The sequence below is a fragment of the Diabrotica undecimpunctata genome, chromosome 10 (assembly GCF_040954645.1).
Source record: "Diabrotica undecimpunctata isolate CICGRU chromosome 10, icDiaUnde3, whole genome shotgun sequence".
In the NCBI taxonomy this organism is placed as follows: Eukaryota; Metazoa; Arthropoda; class Insecta; order Coleoptera; family Chrysomelidae; genus Diabrotica; species Diabrotica undecimpunctata.
The window spans coordinates 72,076,971-72,097,419 of NC_092812.1; the positions used below are offsets into that span (position 1 = coordinate 72,076,971).

General features: G+C 33.5%; 1 protein-coding gene across 4 annotated transcripts in view; it reads left to right on the forward strand.

Moving 5' to 3' along the window:
- Positions 1-20,449, forward strand: part of LOC140452409 (uncharacterized) — a 98,206-nt gene that overhangs the window by 36,726 nt on the left and 41,031 nt on the right. For all 4 annotated transcript variants that reach the window (XM_072546645.1, XM_072546643.1, XM_072546646.1 and 1 more), the window contains exons 6-11: positions 10,197-10,732; positions 13,607-13,760; positions 13,816-14,025; positions 14,095-14,223; positions 16,246-16,336; positions 18,927-19,213. In XM_072546645.1, coding sequence (XP_072402746.1) covers positions 10,197-10,732; positions 13,607-13,760; positions 13,816-14,025; positions 14,095-14,223; positions 16,246-16,336; positions 18,927-19,213 — 1,407 coding nt within the window. The remainder of the gene's footprint in view (positions 1-10,196; positions 10,733-13,606; positions 13,761-13,815; positions 14,026-14,094; positions 14,224-16,245; positions 16,337-18,926; positions 19,214-20,449) is intronic.

Below are 20,449 nucleotides of genomic sequence, written 5' to 3' on the forward strand. Positions count from 1 at the left end.
TATAGATGTGGTTCAATAAGCTGATTGGTCTATAGTTTTCTAGATGCGCCTTGTCTCCTTTCTTGTGTAGTAAAATTGTTACTGCATTGTTCCATGTTTTTGGTATGCAACAATCTGTTAGACAAAGGTTAAACAACATTTTTATTTGGTTGAGAAGGGCACTTCCGCCCATCTTTATAGCTTCTATTACGACTCCATCTTCTCCTGGCGCTTTGTTGTTTTTTATCTTTTTCATTGCGTCCTGGATTTCGCTTAGTGTGATCTCTGGCATGAGTTCTAAACCCTGGTTGATAATGTTGCGTGATGCGGCGGCTTCCAAGTTCTTTTGGTCTTCTCTTTGGCTTGTGTATAGTTCTTGATAGAAGTCTTCAACTACGTGTAGTAGTTCTTCTCTATTTGATGTGGGGACTCCTTCTTTGTTCTTCAGTTTGTGTATTTCGCATTTTTCATTGTTTAGTCGTCTTCTCAGGACTTTCAGACTTTTATTCTCTTCTATAGTTCGCTGGACTTTTTCATTCTTAAATCTTTCCTTATAGCTTTTGATACTCGTTTCTTTATTTTTCGCAGTTCTTCTTCGTCAATGCTTTCTTTTTCTTTGATTTTTCTTCTAGTTTCCATTAGTTGCTTTGTTTCAATGGTTATTTTTTCGTCTTGGTGTCTTTTAGGACAGCATTTTACTTGAGCCTCTCGAATAGTTTCTACGATATTTTCGTTTAGGGCATTTACATTATTCATGCATTCATTTTGTTGTAAGATTTTATTGATATTGCCTTGATATTCATTTAAATTCGTTGGGTCGTTCCATATTGGGTTTGCTTTCTTCCTAATCATTTTGGATCTTTCTGTTATTAAGTCTAATTTTAGTTTGGCTCTTACCATTCTATGATCGCTGCCTGTGGTAAAGCTATTAAGGACTGTGAGATCGTTGAATATATATTTTTATATGTCATCATAGAAGCCTCCAATCTCCTCATCCGGATGGTCCGTTGTTGGTGCGTATACCTGAATAATCTTTATTTTATACCTTCGGTTTAGCTTTACGATTACATAGGCTACTCTTGTGGATATACTTCTTGTAATAACTATGTCATCTGTATAAAGAAACACAGACTGACTGATAAATCAGTGTGAGTTTCGATTTCTCGCTATACTAACCTGGGATACATCCGCTTTTGTTTTAAAATCTGACATTTTATTGGGAGGTATTTGCCTTGAAACACCACGCTGGCAAGGCGGGTTGGTGAGTTTTTAATTCAACCGCTCATTGTGAGTACCGACGCTGTTTGAAGCCGCCCGCTCCGGGTCAGACGCTTCTAGGTCTGTGATCTTATACTACCCCTAAAATCAAGGGCTGCCAGCTCCACCATCTTCGCCGTACCGGAAGTATTCTTCGTCGCCTTGGATGCCGTTCTGGACTGGACTGGACTGGGTCGTTTTAAGTTAAATCGTAACGATTTATCGTAACGTGTATGATACTGGAATGAACGACGAACTGTACAGTTTTAATGGTACAGTTAAATCGTTATCGATTTATCGTAGCGTGTTTGACAACCTTAAGACTGAACAGACGGTCGGACGGACAGACAAACATAATCAATATGATCAAAATTTAATTTTCGTATGTTTATCAAAATTGAAGGAAAATATAAAGATCGAGATAGATTTGAGACAAAATTTAATCCCAACTCTGAATAATAATTATTGAAAGATGCACAATATGCATACATATGTTTCATAATATTTTCTGCATGTATTAGAATGATGTAGAGGGTCTTATAACCAGCCCTGTAATATATTTTAATTAGGTCATCAAAACAAGCAAAATACTACGAATTTAAAAAAAAATCCATTGAAATCTACTTTCTACACAAATTTATTTGACGTTCAAAAACCCTTGCCAAGATACATACAAAAGACAATTTAACTTCCCATTGATTTACGATTTGTAATATAAATTACAAGTAAATCGTTTAGAGGTAACTTGCAGTAACTTGTTGACAATTTTCTATTGTTTCGTAATATTGTCAAAAAAATTTTTGTGAGCTTGAGATGTACAAAAAATAGAATAAATACTTGTGTAAAATACAATAAATGCATAAATAACTCAATCGTCTTATTCTTCTTCCCTTCAAGGGTTAGGCTTCAAGCCTGTTCAGTACTCAGTCTTGCCATCTTCTTCAGGGCCGACCACGTGGTTTATATTCTATAACGTGTCTTGGTATATTGAACTTGTTGTCTTCATTTTAACATATTTTGTTGTATTCTGTTATTCATCGAGAACATATTTAATTCGGCCTTTATGTCTTCATTTATGATTTGGTCTCTCAGTCCGTGGCACACGGTCAAATATTTTATCACAATCAAACTGACGTAATGAAATCATAATTACAGCTTGTTCAAATTTTAAAAATCTACCTTTCACACGATTATTCAAAATTGATCAAATTTTTGTTGACGTTGTCTAATGGCGTGTATCAATGAAATTAATTGTCTCTTTGGTTTATTTATTAGCAGTTGTTTGTGATTTATTTACAAGTCAAACTTTCCTTATCCACAATAAAAATAAAAAGGCTGAAAGAAGTTGTGAGATGTAGAAACTCAACCAAAGAAAAACGAATTTCATCATGTCAACTTCATGTCTTAACTGCTGATTATCACTTGTCTTTTTTTTATTAGTGAACATTGTATGAACTGGCTTGCTGTCATTTACTTAATGCTCCACTTTTTAGCCAAATTTGTATTATGTCAAGGTTGGCCTTAAATCTGAATGTAAAGTTTCAGTAGGGTTTTGAGCAGTAAGAGTTATGTCAAAATATGGCGGTTGTTATTATTAAAATATGGTGTGGTTAGGGGTTAAGAAAGTTGACATTACTCTGTAATGGTCGATCATTGTACATTTGATATTGCGGAGCATGCGCCGCTGGTTGGGAACTGAAATTTCCTTATTGAATCATATATGGGCCACAAAACACTCCATAGCGATATTTGGTTTTTCGCAGAAGGAGCACAATGAATTTTCGCTTTCTAGTCTCCACACAAATTCGATTTTAAAGATAGCGTAAAAGAACTTGTCACTTCCAATGTCAGTTCCAATAGTTCATATAATATCAAGGATCTATGTTCATTTTTAAAAAAGTGATAACATTTATAAAAAACCGAATTTCTGACTTATTTTGCAATTTTCTAAGCAACAAATAAGGCTAGCAACATTTAGAGAAAGCCATTTTGAATGTTTTTATATGACTTATAAGTTTCTTACTCTCAAATTTGTTTCAAATGCTCCACGTTTTACTGATAGTCGAAAAAGCGATAATTTACCGTTTTTTGAACTTAATTGATTAATAACTAATTAAGTCCAAAAAATCGACTGCAGGAAACATATAGAGTTCTTGTTATAGAGGTCCATATTACTCAAAACAACTGTCGTTTACCTGGAGGGGTCAGTGCTACAAACAGAGTGCTTTTTTTGCTTATGTCCCTGAACTAATATGGCAACGATCGTAACTCTTGGTCAAATCGTGTTGCTCAATAGTGAACTATAGAAGGTTAAATTAAAAAAAAAAACAATAGTTTAGTAGCTGAAAGCTGGAACGTCAAATAATATTTTCTAAATAATGTATTATTCTCTTTGTAAACCGAGTCACTGCACCGAGATAGTTTTCAAATAATAATCGGTAACTTAATTTTGTTAAATTATTTTCAGATAGACACCCGATAAATCTTAAAATGGACATTACAGTAAAAAAGTAAACACATCTTAACCTAAATTGTTCTAATGTTCATTCAGATTTACAAAACATTGACTTCTTTTGCATTACCTCACTTTTTAACTATGTTTCTTATATGTTCTAACTATCAAATCAGTTTCTTTCCTACTTGGATCACCTTGTATATTTCTGTCTAATTTGAGCTAACACTTTTTCTTTCGTTATTTTATGCTTCTAAAAACGTAACCACCACCTTTTTACAGTGTGTGTAGTGATGATAACATTATTAACCTAACTAAATATTAAACTAAACTAAATTTTAAGTATCTTCAATTTTTTTATCTACAAATATGTTTAAAGGTCTCGCTTGCAAACGTTTATATATACAGTGTGGACACCACTTATGGAATAAAATTGTTTGTGTCCTTATTATAGAAAATAATAAAAAACTCTGGGACACGTTAACTTTTAAATTTAAATGTGCGCTTTTTAAACATAAATTTATAGGTACAGGGTGATCCACGCAAGTCTGGCATAGTCCATAATCCTTATTTTTAATGAAACACCCTGTATATTTTTCTCTTTTTTAAAGATTCTTAATAACCTGATATCAACGAACGATATCATGTAGGGTCAATAATGAATAATACAAGGTGAAATTTTGAAATTAGTAATTTATCACGTGTTATGGTATTATTTTAAATTAGCTAAATACACAAAATACACTTCTACTCTAAGTGTCAGTATATTGGGAAAAATTTCTGTTTATAACCTGTTTATAACCCGTTTATTTTCTGTTTTTAGTAACCATGTTAACATTTTTTGTCATGAATAGGTAAAAACTGTCTGGATAGTCTGCTAAGTAAACTAAATCGGTAAATAATGCGAATTGTTATCAATCAGTTGTTGGTGTGTTGATATTTTACATTAAAATAATAAATTCCTTATTAAAAACTAATTTCTTACAGAAATAAAAATGTAATATTTAACTGAGACCCGCCGAATTGAGATTTTAATGATGATCGGTTACGAGAAGAATTGTAGAAGTCAAGTTGAAGTAGCAAACTTATTTAATCAGAGATATCCTCAGCTGCCTAATATTGCACAAGGTAGTGTGTCTAAAATTTATGCTCAATTCAGAGAACTTGGACATGTCAAACCATTAAAAAATAACCTAACTTCATTGAAGATGAGGTGAAAGTGGATATTTTGTTAAGTGTCGCAGAGAATCCAACATCAAGTTCACGTCAAATTGCATGTCAAAATAATGTGAGTCACACAACTGTCCTAAGGTGTCTCCATGAAGAAAAACTTCATCCATATAAATTGACTTTTGTGCAGGAGCTAACAGAAGATGATCCAGATCGTAGAATGGATTTCTGCGAAAGAATGATGGATAAAATTAACACAAATGAAATAGCTCTTGGCACAATTCTTTTTTCTGATAAATCAATATTTACATTGAACGGACAGGTAAACCGACGAAACTGTAGATATTGGTCAGCGGAGAATCCTCATTGGATGAGTAAGACACACACTCAGTATCCTCAAAAGTTGAATGTTTGGCAGATATTATAGGAGATCATATTATTGGTCCTATATTTGTAGATGGTAATTTGACAGTGGAAAAATATTTAAGCATGCTAAGAGACGATGTTCTTCCTCACTTGGCTAACTTATATCCCAATCCAATAGATCCTACCCTACCTCATGAAACTATCTGGTTCCATCAGGACGCTGCAACACCCCATTATGCTTTAATGGTGAGAAATTACTTGAATGAAATCTACTTCAATAACTGGATTGGATGAAGAGGTACTATAGAGTGACCAGCTAGGTCGCCAGATCTTACGTCTTTGGATGTTTTTCTGTGGGGTTATCTCAAGAACAAAGTATATGCAACACAACCAACTAGCATTGAAGACCTCAAAGAAAGAATAACTACAGAAATACGGAATATTTCACCTCAAACTTTAAAGTAAATTCGGGACGAGTTTTATAGGAGACTGTGTTATTCCTAACAACAAGGTGGAAAACATTTTGAGCATTTATTTTAATGTAATCCAATCAATTACTTCGGGTATTCTAGGATTTAATTGTCTTGAAGAAAATTATACTTAATTTCAAAATTTCACCCTGTATTATTCACAATAGACCCTACATGATATAGTTCGTTGAGATCAGGTTGTTGGGGAACTTTTAAAAACATAAAAATATACAGGGTGTTCTATTTAAAAAACAGGTTATGGACTATGCCAGACTTGCGTGAATCACCCTGTACATTCAAATTTATGTTTAAAATGCGCACATTTAAATTTAAAAGTTTAGGTATCTCAACGTTTTTTATTATTTTCTAAAATAAGGACACAAACAATTTTATTCCATAAGTGGTTTCCACACTGTATATATATATATATATATATATATATATATATATATATATATTTATATATATATATATATATATATATATATATATATATATATATGTATATATATAATATATATATATATATATATATATATATATATATATATATATATATATATATATATATATAGTATAATTAAAGTGTTTTCCATCTCAGTGTAAAGCATATAGGAACTGTAAAACCTGTATCAATGGTTAGATTGGGCTAATGTCTAGTTAGATAATGGCTAGATTCAAAGTTTCCAAACCGAATACTAGGAAATTTCCATAATAAAAAAACAAAATATTAAAATGGTTGTTTATCTGGATAATGCCACTTCTTCTTCTAGTTCTATCTTCCGTCGAATGTTGGAATTCATTATGGCTATGCTGACCCTGTTGACTGCCGCTCTAAATAGTTCCATACTACTGCATTCAAACCATTCCCTCAAGTTCTTAAGCCATGCTATTTTTCGTCTTCTTACATATCGCTTTCCTCGAATTTTACCTTACATAATAAGTTGCAATAATGAGTATTGTTGCCCTCTCATAACATGTCTTTAGTACTCAAGTTTTTTTCTTTTGATAGTCAATATTATTTCCGCTTCATTTCCTATTCTTCTAGTAACTTCTGCGTTCGACATTCTTTGAGTCCATGATATTCGTAGGATTCTTCTGTAACACCAAAATTTAAATGCACTTGTATTAATGTCCATGCTTCCAAGTCATAGAGAAGAGTAAAGAACACGTAACTCCGAAGCATCCTTAGGCGCACTCCTAGCCTTATATCCTGACAATAAAGAAACTTCTTAAGTTTAACGAATGGTGCCCGTGCTATTTCAATAGTCTCTTAATTTCTTTGGTTTGATCTACATTTGATGTTCCATGTTCCTAAGTATTTGTTGGTATCACCATGGTTCGTATTAACACTCTTAATTACAGTATCTTGAACAATCAATTGGATATTTGTATCTACTGATTTAGTCATGATCATGCATTTAGTTTTCTTTAAATTTAAATCATTGTTGTTATCCGTCATTATCACTGTATCGTTTGCAAAACGCAAGTTATTCAAAACTTCTCTGTTGATAAATATACCTTCTTCTATTGAATCTGAGAGCGCTTATTTAAATACCCCTTCACTGCAGACATTGAAGAGTAGTGGGTACAGCACACAACCCTGACGGACTCCTCTCTGTATTTTGATATCTCGGGTTAATTAGACATAATTTTCAAATCACGACTGTCAATATTTTTGCTTTTTAATATATCTACAAGATTTTTATGATAAACCTTATCAAATGCCTTTTCAAAATCTACAAAACATAAGTACATGTCCTGACTCATGTCCATGCATCTCTGGGCCAGAACATTCAAGTCGAACAAAGCATCTCTTGTGCCCATACCATTTCTAAAGCCAAATTGTGTGTTACTAATTTCATATTGAAGAGTTTTAACAATTCTGCTGTATATTATTGTCAAAAATGTTTGAAGTGTGACTCATTAAAGCTATTGTTCTATCATCTGAACAGGTTGTTGCAATTGCTTTTTTGGGTATTGCTACAAAGGTCTGAGCCAGCCATTGTCTGGGCATTGAGGCAGTCTGATATATTAGATTAAGGAGTTCAACCGTTACCTCAATAACATCTTCATCAATGACTTTTAATAATTCGATGGGCACATCGTCTGGTCCAGTAGTCCAGGAACCCTCTTGTGTTTGCCCTCTTTTGTGTTTTTGATGACATAGATGACTTCTATCCGTAATATTGGTGGTCCGGTCTCCTCTGTGGTTTTTAATGACAGTTCTTTTCTTTTATCATTAAATAGTTTTTGGATTTAATTAGTCCAGTAACACAGTCTCACCTTCACATCAGTAATATTATCCTCTTAATTATTTTTAAATATATTCGTTCTTGTGCTTTTTCTAGAACCTGTCATTTCTTTGCATTTTTGTGTAAATTAAAGCTATCATACTGTTTATTCAAATCTTACATTTCATTGCATCTGTTGGAGAACCAACTATTTTGCCTTTCGAATTTCCTTTCTGATGTTTTTCTAAATTTCTTTATATTTATTCAGGTCTTTTACTTTATGTTTTCTGGATAATGCCACGTCATATTTTACATTCACACTTATGGACTGGAAAATTTAAGCAATGGACTTATCTGGATTACAACTGCTTTTATAATGCTGGATTCTTTAAGGTTATTCAAGAATATACAAATTTTTATGAAGAAGAAAATATACTCCTTGCCCATATCTTTTCTACAGCCTGCAATGAAATTTCGTGGGTGTTAGTGCTTTCATTTGAAACTCTCCTAAGGTCTTCTTCAACAGGTTCGTTCTCTTGGTAAAATAAAGGTAGTGGATTCACTTAACAGGGTGCTGTTATGAAAAATTGTTCAATGCATGTTCCTAAGTATTTGTAGGTGTCCACACTCCCGATTACAATATCTTCAACGATCAATTGGATGTTTGCATCTGCAGATTTAGTCATGATCATGCATAGTTTTTTTTTTAAATTCATCCGTATTCATGACAACATTAAGTTAAGTCGTTGCATTACGTTCTGTAAGTCATGATTGTTATCCGTCATTATCACTGTATGGTCTGCAAAACGCAGGTAATTCAAAACTTCTCCATTGATAGATATACTTTCTACTGGATCTGAGAGCGCTTCTTTAAATACCCCTTCACTGCAGACATTGAAGAGTAGTGGGGACAGCACACAACCCTGACGGACTCCTCTCTGTATTTTGATATCTCGTGTGTTCTGGTCAATTAGACATAATTTTCAAATCACGACTGTCAATATTTTTGCTTTTTAATATATCTACAAGATTTTTATGATAAACCTTATCAAATGCCTTTTCAAAATCTACAAAACATAAGTACATGTCCTGACTCATGTCTATGCATCTCTGGGCCAGCACATTCAAGTCGAACAAAGCATCTCTTGTGCCCATACCATTTCTAAAGCCAAATTGTGTGTTACTAATTTCATATTGAAGAGTTTTAACAATTCTGCTGTATATTATTGTCAAAAATGTTTGAAGTGTGTGACTCATTAAAGCTATTGTTCTATCATCTGAACAGGTTGTTGCACTTGATTTTTTGGGTATTGCTACAAAGGTCTGAGCCAGCCATTGTCTGGGCATTGAGGCAGTCTGATATATTAGATTAACGAGTTCAACCGTTACCTCAATAACATCTTCATCAATGACTTTTAATAATTCGATGGGCACATCATCTGGTCCAGTAGTCCAGGAACCCTCTTGTGTTTGCCTTCTTTTGTGTTTTTGATGACATAGATGACTTCTTTCCGTAATATTGGTGGCCCGGTCTCCTCTGTGGTTTTTAATGACAGTTCTTTTCTTTTATCATTAAATAGTTTTTGGATTTAATTAGTCCAGTATCACAATCTCTCCTTCACATTAAAGCTATCATACTGTTTATCCAAATCTTACATTTCATTGCATCTGTTGGAGAACCACCTCTCTTTTGCCTTTCGAATTTCTTTTCTGATGTTTTTCTGAATTTCTTTATATTTATTCAGGTATTTTACTTTATGTTTTCTGGATAATGCCACGTCATATTTTACATTCACACTTATGGACTGGAAAATTTAAGCAATGGACTTATCTGGATTACAACTGCTTTTATAATGCTGGATTCTTTAAGGTTATTCAAGAATATACAAATTTTTATGAAGAAGAAAATATACTCCTTGCCCATATCTTTTCTACAGCCTGCAATGAAATTTCGTGGGTGTTAGTGCTTTCATTTGAAACTCTCCTAAGGTCTTCTTCAACAGGTTCGTTCTCTTGGTAAAATAAAGGTAGTGGATTCACTTAACAGGGTGCTGTTATGAAAAATTGTTCAATGCTTGTCGTGCAGTATGAAGGTTGTGTTATCTTGTCACATTTTTGTACTACATATATAAAACTTTGTTTAAGTAAAGTCTCGTCTAGATAAAAATACACCTTTTAAAAGGAAACACTTTTAAATATCACTTTTTATGTTTACGGGCGAGGTCTTAGATTTAAAAATACTTGAAACTAATATTTTACATTATTTAGGTGAAAACGAAACAAAATGTGGAGCCTCCGCAGGATAATTCGGACAATGACGATGCAGTAAGTCTAGCTGGCACTGAAACTACGGACACAACGCTTGTAGATGTACAAGAAAACGAACTGAGGGAACAATTGGAGAGTCTCAAGAAAGAACTAGAAACAACAAAATCCAAATGCGATAGACTAGAAAGAGAAAAAAGTGACATTCTTCTCAGAAGGTTAGCGGCTATGGAAACAACCACCAGTAAAACAAGCGCTTCTGAAGTACTAAAGCTACAACAGAAATGTAACGAATTTCAACAACAGTTGGAAGATTATAGAGATGAAAAAAAAAGTCTGAGTTTAAAGGTAAGAGAACTAGAAAGTGATTTGGATAATAGACCAACGGCGCAGGAGGCTCAGAAAGTAGCCGACGATTTACGATCGAAACTTCTTGCTGCCGAAACATTGTGTGAAGAATTAATGGACGAAAATGAAGATATTAAAAAAGAACTGAGAGATATGGAAGAACAAATGGACGAGTTGCAAGATAATTTTAGGTGAGTAGGCTCTCACAGCCGGTGATTTCTAGTAATATATTTTTTTCCGGGTTTATTTGTTACCTAGTTATTTCTTTCTGATTTTTCGTCTGCTGGTGGAAGATATAAAATTACATATTTTATTGAGGATTTGATTTCCGGACTGAAATGATCGTTCTTTAAATACAAAAAAAAAACAAGTTAATAGGTGGGAGTAGCCCAAAATGATCCTTGCGGGCAAAACGATTCTTCAAATTATTTTTAGGACGTAATGCCATTTGTATTTGTAGTGGCGTACTCATCACCCAACGCACAACGCACTTCTACAGTTTTACAGTCAGTCGAATTTAAGCCTCTAGCGTAGAAACATCGTATTTCCCTAATTTCGAGATTTTATATAAGTTTGAATAAGGGGAGTCTCTTGAAACTATTGTAATATTACTTTAAAACAAGTAATAATGTTCAATTGTGATATAATAGCTGTAAGTCTAATATTTTGCTGATACTTTGAAATGTTTATGAAATACTAAACCTTGGCCGCTACGTAATAAACATGACTGCCAGAAAAGTGTGCTCGTTCGTGCAAAATGATCCCCCATGGTGTCGGGTTAAATGATCCAGGCATCATTTTGCCCTCTCTAGTAAAAAAAATATGATAAAAAATATAGGTCACTTGATTTTTTGCCAGGACGGCAAAATGGTTAAAAAATATAAACAGAAGACCGACAGGCAAAAATGGGACGAAAATGAAATGTGACAAGCTATAGAAATTATGCTTAATGGCCTTGCATACAAAACAGCAGCAAGAAATTTTAAGATGCCGTTGAAGAGTTTGAAACGACGTTGTAAGGAGGAAAACCAGCTAGCCATGGACCATTTGAAGAGATTTGGAATAAAAACTAGCCTAGTCACCGAGGAACAATAACAACAGCTTGTAACCTATATTCTCGACATGGAAAGTCGAATGTATGGCCTTACCCCCAAAGACGTAAGGTCTATGATGTACCAACTCGAAGTTAAAAATGCCATTGTGCATAGATTTTCGGACCAAACAAAACTTGCTGGTAAAGACTGGTTAAAGGGTTTTCACATGAGACCCACTCTACTTTTTGCTGAGATCTCTTGAAGCAAGGTTGATCGCTTTTAACAGACCTATTGTAACAAAGTTTTCCACTTTATTTAAGACCATATTGGATTAAACGCCATTCCCCTCACTTAGTATGTATAATCTAGATGAGACGTCTGTGAGGACAGTACCAGGACAAAACTGTAAGATTCTTGCCAAAGGAGAAACAAGTTGGTAGAGTAGTATCTGCTGAACGAGGTGTATCTACTACAGCAGTCATTTGTATGTCTGCGGAAGATTCATATGCTCAACCGATGTTAGTTTTTTCCCGAAAGAGGATGCAGGAGGAGTTAAAAAAAGGAGCAACACCAGGAGCAGCATTCAGGTGCAATGATTCTGGGTGGATGAATCTCGATGTTTTTGCAGATTGGTTTGATCATTTCAAGACCCAGCGCTCCTAATTCTTGACGGTCACCTTTCTTACCTCTAAGAACTTAGATATCATCGAAAAAGCCAGGAGCAATTTTGTTACCATGGCATGCTTGCGTCCACATAGTACCCACAAGATATAGCCATTAGACCTTAGCTTTATGATAAATCACTCGAAAAATGGTTTACTAATTCCCAGGCTGTTAGAGTATTTTAAAATTATAGAATTTTTAATGAATCCTATACAAAAGCTTGCAACCCGATGAATGCTCTTAATGGATTCAAGAAAGCCGGAATCATACCTTACAATCCAGATAATTTCTCAGAAGTTGATTTCGCAGCTGCTTAAGTTACAGAACAAGACGAACCGGAAGACATGCAACAAATTGGAAATGTCATCATAACAGCTTCTTCAACCCCAGTTCAGCAAACCTCTTGTAAGAAAAATTGTGGCCAGGGCTCCAGTTCAGAAAACGATGAAAAAATGATCACGGGAAAAATTCGGGAAATACGATATTTCTACGGTAGAGGCTTATATTCAACTGACTGTAAAAGTGCGTTGGGTGTAGTAGTCTTGAAATTTTGACTCCAATAAAAATGTTTACATTCACAAGGTATATAAACACACTACTTTCTTCTTTTTGGTGAATTGTTGGGTTTAGTTTTTGACAAAATAGATCTCAATGTGTTGGTTATTTTAAGTGATGTAATCTTGTATTTATTTCTAATTTAAATTTTTCTGAAAAACCTTCTGCACATAGTATTGTTATTCTTCTACAATAGTTTCTTATAAGTGTTTCATGATCCTTTTAATTGTGATGTTTGCTAGTTACTAAACCCAAATTACATATTGTTTGTCTCATGTCTAATGTTTGTCAAGGTTTAATTAATTTTTATGAGGTTTCTGGTGGGCAACGTTAAAATTATTGTTAAATGCATTCATTCATACCAAACGCGGTTATAATATTTTCTTAGAATAATTCCTCCTCCTCCTCTATCCTTTATCCTTCGTAAGGATGTGGTGACGAATGGTTGCTATCCATTCTTCTCTCTCCTGGGCGCGGTGGGCTGCCTCAGACAGAGAGTAACCGGTAGCGCACTTTATTTGGTCTGACCATCGGAATGGCGATCTTCCTCGGGTTCTTTTACCATCTACCTTGCCTTCAACCACCAACCTCTCCATGCCTTTCATTCGTCTAGTAATGTGTCCAAAGTACCTCAATATATTTTGGTTGATAATTGTGGTAAGCCTAGTATTGATGTCAAGTTCTGTCAATATTGAGACATTTGTGCGATGTGCTGTCCAGGGTATGCGCATCATTCTACGTTAGAATAATTATAACGTGTAATAATTCTAAGAAAATATTTATTTAAATGAAAACTAAGCATTTTCATTTCAGAGAGGACCAAGCTGTAGAATATACATCTTTAAAAAAAGATTTAGATCAAACAACGAAAAATTGTCGAATACTATCCTTCAAACTAAGAAAATCAGAAAGGAAGGCAGCACAATTAGAATTTGAAAAAGCGGAGCTAGACAAGAAAATGAAGGATGTAAGAAATTATTACCGGTTATGTTTTAAATCATATTTTAAATAAGGTATTTTAGATATCAGGAAGTGGTTCAACAGTAACACAAATAGAAAAAATTAAACAGTTAGAACAAGAACTAAAGGTGTCAAATGAAGTATCTGTTCGCTTGCAGAAAGAATTAGAAGAAGCTAAAACAAAAATTTCCAAAGTAGAAGATACCAAGGGATCGACTAATAAAAAGACACCATTACTAGGAAGCTTAAGCAAGAATCCTTCTTTAGATGGAGTAAGTCATCCATAACAATATTTATGTTTAAATATTTTAAATATTAATACATACTTTCCTTTTTAAAAGAAAGTATCACGTGAGTCACTTACAAGAGGAGGATCCCAGGACGACCCAGTCCAACTCCTTCGAGATCTTCAAGATTCGCTGGAGAGAGAAGCAGATTTAAGAGAACAATTGAAATTTGCTGAAGAAGAGGTAAAATATATTGTTTTTAGTTTTTAAGTAGAAAATTTGTTTTGAACTAATAGAAAAAAGGCTGCATTCGGTTTTATTTTTAATTTTAGTATGCCATAGCCAGGGACGTACTAATCGTAATTCCATAAATCCCCAAATTTTTGGTATTATGGAATTCCTATAAGAAAATACCAAAATGTACTTCTCCATATCTTAGCTAAATAAAGCTTACTCTTAGTAGAATTTTTGCTGATATTTGCCATTGTACTCTGCTCCAAGAAATTGACCATTAATTTTTTTTATTTAATTTATTCCATGAAAGTATAAATGTCAGTGATAGAAATGCTAAAGATACAATGACAGTCCCAACTTAGGGTCAAACTAGAAAAAAAAATAGAATACAAACACTAACATAATTACTTTAACACATTAAAAATTTTGAATAAGAAGATGAAGTTTAATTATACAAACCACAAAACGGTTATCATAAATTGGATTTTTTAATTTTCGTTTAAAGGCATTGTTCATGTTCATTGGCTTCACTATGTCCGGGATAAGGTTGTAGTACTTTATTCCTTCTACCACAATGCTTCGTTGTACTGCAGTTGTGTTCATTGCTGTAGTTCTAAGACAGAATTTATTTCTTACATTATAGTTGTGAACTTGATGAGTGGCAGTTGTTTCCATACTACAGTCATAAATTAAGTTATACATGTTTGTATATTCATTAAAAGCGAAATATGCAATGGTAGCTTCTAATTTAAGCAGTTTACTAATTAATTATTGAAATATTGATCGTCATTCCATGAGAGCTATTGACTAATATCCTAAGGTCACGATACAATTTACAAACAAATATTACTTTTTAGTGTAAATTTAATAAGCTTTTAACGTAATATAAGTACAGGAAGTGAGGCTTACAAGAGTACAAAACCTAACAATTTTTCCAAATGTTGATTAAGCTCAACTTACCCTGCACTTTAAAATCAATATTATGCCGATATTATCGCTTTTTATTTTTTAGGAGTGAAAACTATCTCTTATTGTCAAAACTTACAAAACTGTATATTAAAGCTTAAGATGAATAAAATTTGGGTTAGATAAGTTGAATAATGATTTTTTGATTCTTTGGAACATTATTTCAGAATATTTCAAACCTTAAAAATCGATCCCCTTGTCTTCTTCTTCTTTGTTTAGGCGAGACACGTTAATCTACGTTTCATAAAACTTTTGTACCATATCATGTTTTTTTTTCATTAAATTTCAATCAGTCCTGTCGCCTCAACGAAGACCGATAGTTTCCTCATAGTAGTTTAAGAATCTCTTCTGGTTAAACCCTGGTGTATAGTAGTATATATACTTCTAATTTTTCGACGGACTAATTCCGGAGAGCAGTGTCAGTCAATCTATCTTTTCTTCTTCCATACTTTGTTTCCTTATAAAAATGGCAAACGAAAATTTGACCTTAGGGTATTAATAAAATCCCAAAAACCAGCCAAATCAGCTTTTTTATCCAAAGTTAACAATTGTTTAGTAAAGGAAAAGTTTTCGGTAAGAGAGAGGCCCAGGAAGACGGCGTGTTTTCTGGTTCCATGAGCTAAGAACTTAGTTCAATACAAGGACTGCAAGCCAATTTCGAGCAGCTGTAAACAAAGTCAAAATTGCCGATGATCGAACATTCGGAATTGATAGGCACTACAAGAAGAAGACATGTCTGGTTTCAAGGCAGTACTATCAATAGATCTGGTTTTATTTCTATAAACACACAATATTTTTACAGATGAAATGAACAATACTAAAATTAAAAATAAAAAACCAATGCGAAGTTATTATTTTAGAGGTTTAAAAAGTGAAAAAGCTGTCATTGTGGAAAGCATGTGTACAAAATTTAATAAAAAAAAAATTATGATTCACATAAAGGAATCAGACAGGAGAAATGAAAGATAGAAATAAGACAGCCCTTTCTTTCTGGACTTTCTCCATTTATTCACATAATTATTTATTGACTAATATAAATAATTCACTCTGTTAATTAATATTCAGGCTCAGACATTACGTAAAAAAGTATCCCGCATTGAAGACGACAATGAATCGCTAGTCCTACAATTAAAGAAAATGGCAACAAGAGCAAGAAGTATGTATATATTTTTTAATTTATTCTATATTTTAAGATCATGATTTATATTAACAAAAATAATGCTCCTCGCTAAGCATCCCAAATAGGGGAGACTGGGGGCATTCCGCGTACAGGAGAATTCTGCGCCTTAATATCTTGGCAACACGGCATAAGTATTCAACATTCAACACCGCGGGCAGTTTAGTTTCGTAATTGCTAGCCGAGCACACGTTTGTAATTATTGTAATATGTAGTGTTGGTTTAGACAAGGTCGCCGATTGTTTGTTTTCAAGAAGTCGATGTAATTTTCGAATAATCTTGATTGTATTTAGTCATTAACGAACAGTGATAAATTAAGTCATTCTACTCACCTAGGGGGAATAACGCGCAGCTGTGTCGGAGTAATCGCGCTGCCCCTGTGAGATTTTTCTGCTGGTATAGTGTTTGTATTGCTTTTTAGATTCCAAAATGCCCCGTGCTTACGTTCAGAAAACCGAAAGATCAAAATGGACAGAAGATGAACTAAAAGTTGCTATCACTGCTATTGAAAGTCGATCATTCAATATTCCAGTATCAACTCTACGTGACAAACTAATGTTTAATAGTCATAAAAAAAATAAAACGTGGTAGGAAACCAATGTTTAATGATGGACAGGAATCTACAATAGCCAACTATGTTAAAAAATTGGCCAATATGTTTTTTAATAAAATCAAATAAAACACCATTTCGGTTCGATAAAGACAATCGCTGGTGAAGATTGGTTGGAAATATTTTTAAAGTGTCATCCAGACAAAACCGTGTTTCTGCATTCAATATAGATGAGGTTGAACAATTTTTTAACAATCTGCTCACAGTTATGGAAAAGTTCAAATTTCCTGAGAGTCGAATTTTTAATGTAGATGAAACAGGCATTTCTACGGTCTAGAAACCATCAAAAATTTGGGCACCAAAACGTCAAAAACAAATAGGATCCGTAATATCTTGGGAAAGAGGGAAAAATGTTACTATAGTAAGCTGTAAATGCTTTAGAACAGTTTGTACCTTCTATGTTCATATTCTGTCGAATACGTATGAATCCACAAGTAATTAGAGGAAGCCCAATTGGAGCAATATACAGATATTCAAAAAATGGTTGGATAAATAAAGAATGGTTGAATAAATTGGTTATTTTTCGACTGGATAAACCATTTTTGTCAGCATATATAGGTCTCGAAAGAAGATACAGTGCTTCTCATATTGGATTACCATGGGAGTCACATTTTTTGGAGATTTATACTTAATGCAGATCTCACGGAATTGTTATGATTTCACTTTCCCTCATACTTTACACAGGCTTCAACCTCTTGACCTAACTTTTTATGGACCTCTAAACAATGCTTTAATCCGTGAGTGCGACTTATATCTGAGAACTCATACTCATATCTGAGAGTTGCCATGATGGACAAAGGAATATCCGGGTTCCGTGCTGCTGGAATATGGCCCATAGATCCTAATAAATTCTCTGAAGATGATTTCAACTTAGTAGATGACACTGAAGTTTCAGATATACCTACAAATTGTAATGAACTTAAATGAAATCGATGATACCAATGTTGATAGTGCTCTTGAGCAGTCGAATGTAAATTTTGAAGATGAGCACAGACCGAAACCACAAACAATACAGTCGAGATGTGATGAAACTCTGCAGAGAACTCCACCTAGAAATACCGAACCCCAAACGGGACCATCGAGATGTGATAAAACTATGCACAAGACTCTATCTAATAATGCGAAATTGAGATCAAACCAGCTGACCATAAAAAAAGCTGAAATTAAAAAAAAATTGAAACCAGGAAAAGAACAACAGAAACCGTAGAAAAAATGGCTACTAAAGCAAAGAACCGACCTGTAAGCAAGAAATCTGAAGTTAGAAGTTTACATTTTGATGATTCTGAGTCTGAAAGTTATGATGAGAGTAAGCTTTGTAATGATGATAAACTAGATGATGTATACTCGTAGATCCAACACTAGAAAATTAGGAGTATTTGGTGTGCAGTGAATTCGAAAGAGACAAAGAAATTTGGTACCGTTGGGTAATGTGTTCAAATTGGGCTCATTCAAAATGTAGTGGTTGGGATTCAGCAGTTAATTATACTTGCGATATGTGTGCCAAGGTCGCACGGAGAACAGTCAGAAAATAAAATTATCTCTTTAATGTGGTCTTTAGGAAATTTGTTTTGTTGACTATATTTCTTTTATTACAATTTTTTTTTTTCGAATACAGCTTTGTTTTTTTGTTCAAGATCCGCAAAACTTTAAACCTTTTTTATGGGAATAACGCTCCCAATAGATACAAGTTTCAGTAATTAAATAAGGGAAGTTTGTGTGCACATAGGAAACTTTTTGTAAATATTTTCCCTTAGGTGCGCAGAATTCCCCCGGTCTCCCCTAGGTGACAAAATGTTTGAGGGCATCTTTCAAATAATTTCAAGCTTTCTTTAATTATCTTTCAATGACATCAAACACCTCGCCTTTCATCAATCTCCACGTTATAATTTCCAAATTAAATTCATCGAAATTACGTATTATTAATAAGTTGAATTTAAAGTAATATTAATTATCTTTCAGCCCGAAAGTTAAGTCCTACCAACTTGAAACTAACTCCAGAACCACAAGAAAAATCGGACATATCCGAAGAAGACGACCCGACAGAGATAAAGCTGCAACTGGAATTAAGTGAACAGGAAGCTTCCGTTCTTCGACACAAAGTCGAAGAACTTGAAGGAGACAATCACCGACTAAAAGCCAAAATTAAAGAATTGCAAGAAAAAGCTCCATCCAAAATTACAACAAAACGTACACTATTGACTAGCGAAAAGGTTAAAGAAAATTCACTATTGAATCAAAAACTTAAGGTAGATATAATGTATATATATTTAAAGGGTAAAAAGAAAAATAAAAAAAGACTTACTAACATGTGGTTCATTACTGTAACTACGACGAACTGTTTCGGGTTCTACAAATACATCCCATCAAGTTATGAAACCACTACAAATAGAAGAAAAAGATAATATTACAGTTGTTGCTGGTTGATAAAAATATAAAAATTATGCCACTATTAAGCCTATGTGTTAAACTAATGATGCTACAAAATTCATTTGATTTGAACGTACTCAAAAGTTTGGGGGGATTTAGGGCTGCACACCCCCTTTAAAATTTTTCTGTGCGCTTAGATTTTGTTGTTTCTTATTATTTATTATATTTATTACAAATATTATTATATTTTTATTACAAAATGTGAAGTAGTTTAGGAGATAATGCAAAAACACAATTTTTATTTTGTAACTTCAAAGGGCTGTAACTTTTTTTGTGTACACTTTTGTACTAAGGTAAGTTGGATTCAATCAATTTATTTTTGTCCCCGGAATGCGTAATTTAATATATGACATACCTTTTTGAAACGCCCTGTATAATTGCCCTATTACGGAAAAGTTAAAATGCATTTATATCATGATTTTACGTTTGTTCATATTCATTTCCAAATCGGGTAATTACGAACATCTGTAAATCAAACAGATTTACATTTTTAAAATCTCAACCCTATGAGAAAATTGAAATGTGCCACATAAGCACTTTATTCTCAAAGGCATATATTAGAGTTGCAAGCATAGACAAAGCTGCAACTGGTTTTGAGAAGACCGGAATTTTTACATTCAACCGAAATAGATTTAATGAAGAAGACTTTTATACTTCAAACGATAATTAAACTCAACAAAATAATAATCAGAAATTATTCTGATTATGTGCCTTTCACAAACTATTTAAGAAGAATTACTGGAACCCCAACCAGGACCTTCCAAAGAAAACAGATATTTGAAGATAAACAAAATGTTTCATTCAGTGATATGTTGCCTTCGATGAAAGAAAAACAAAAAATGTCTACTCCGAAGAAGGGTGGAAGAAAAAAAACAAAGATCCGAAATAATAAAATCAACGCCTTTGAAATTACAACTAGAACAAAAGCAGCTTAGAAGGAAACAAAAAATCGAATAACAAAAGTTTTTTAAAAAGAAAAATAAATCTGTAAAGAGAAAAGTACTACAATCTTCAAACGAAGAGGAAGATTCGACATCATACGAAGATGATGAAGC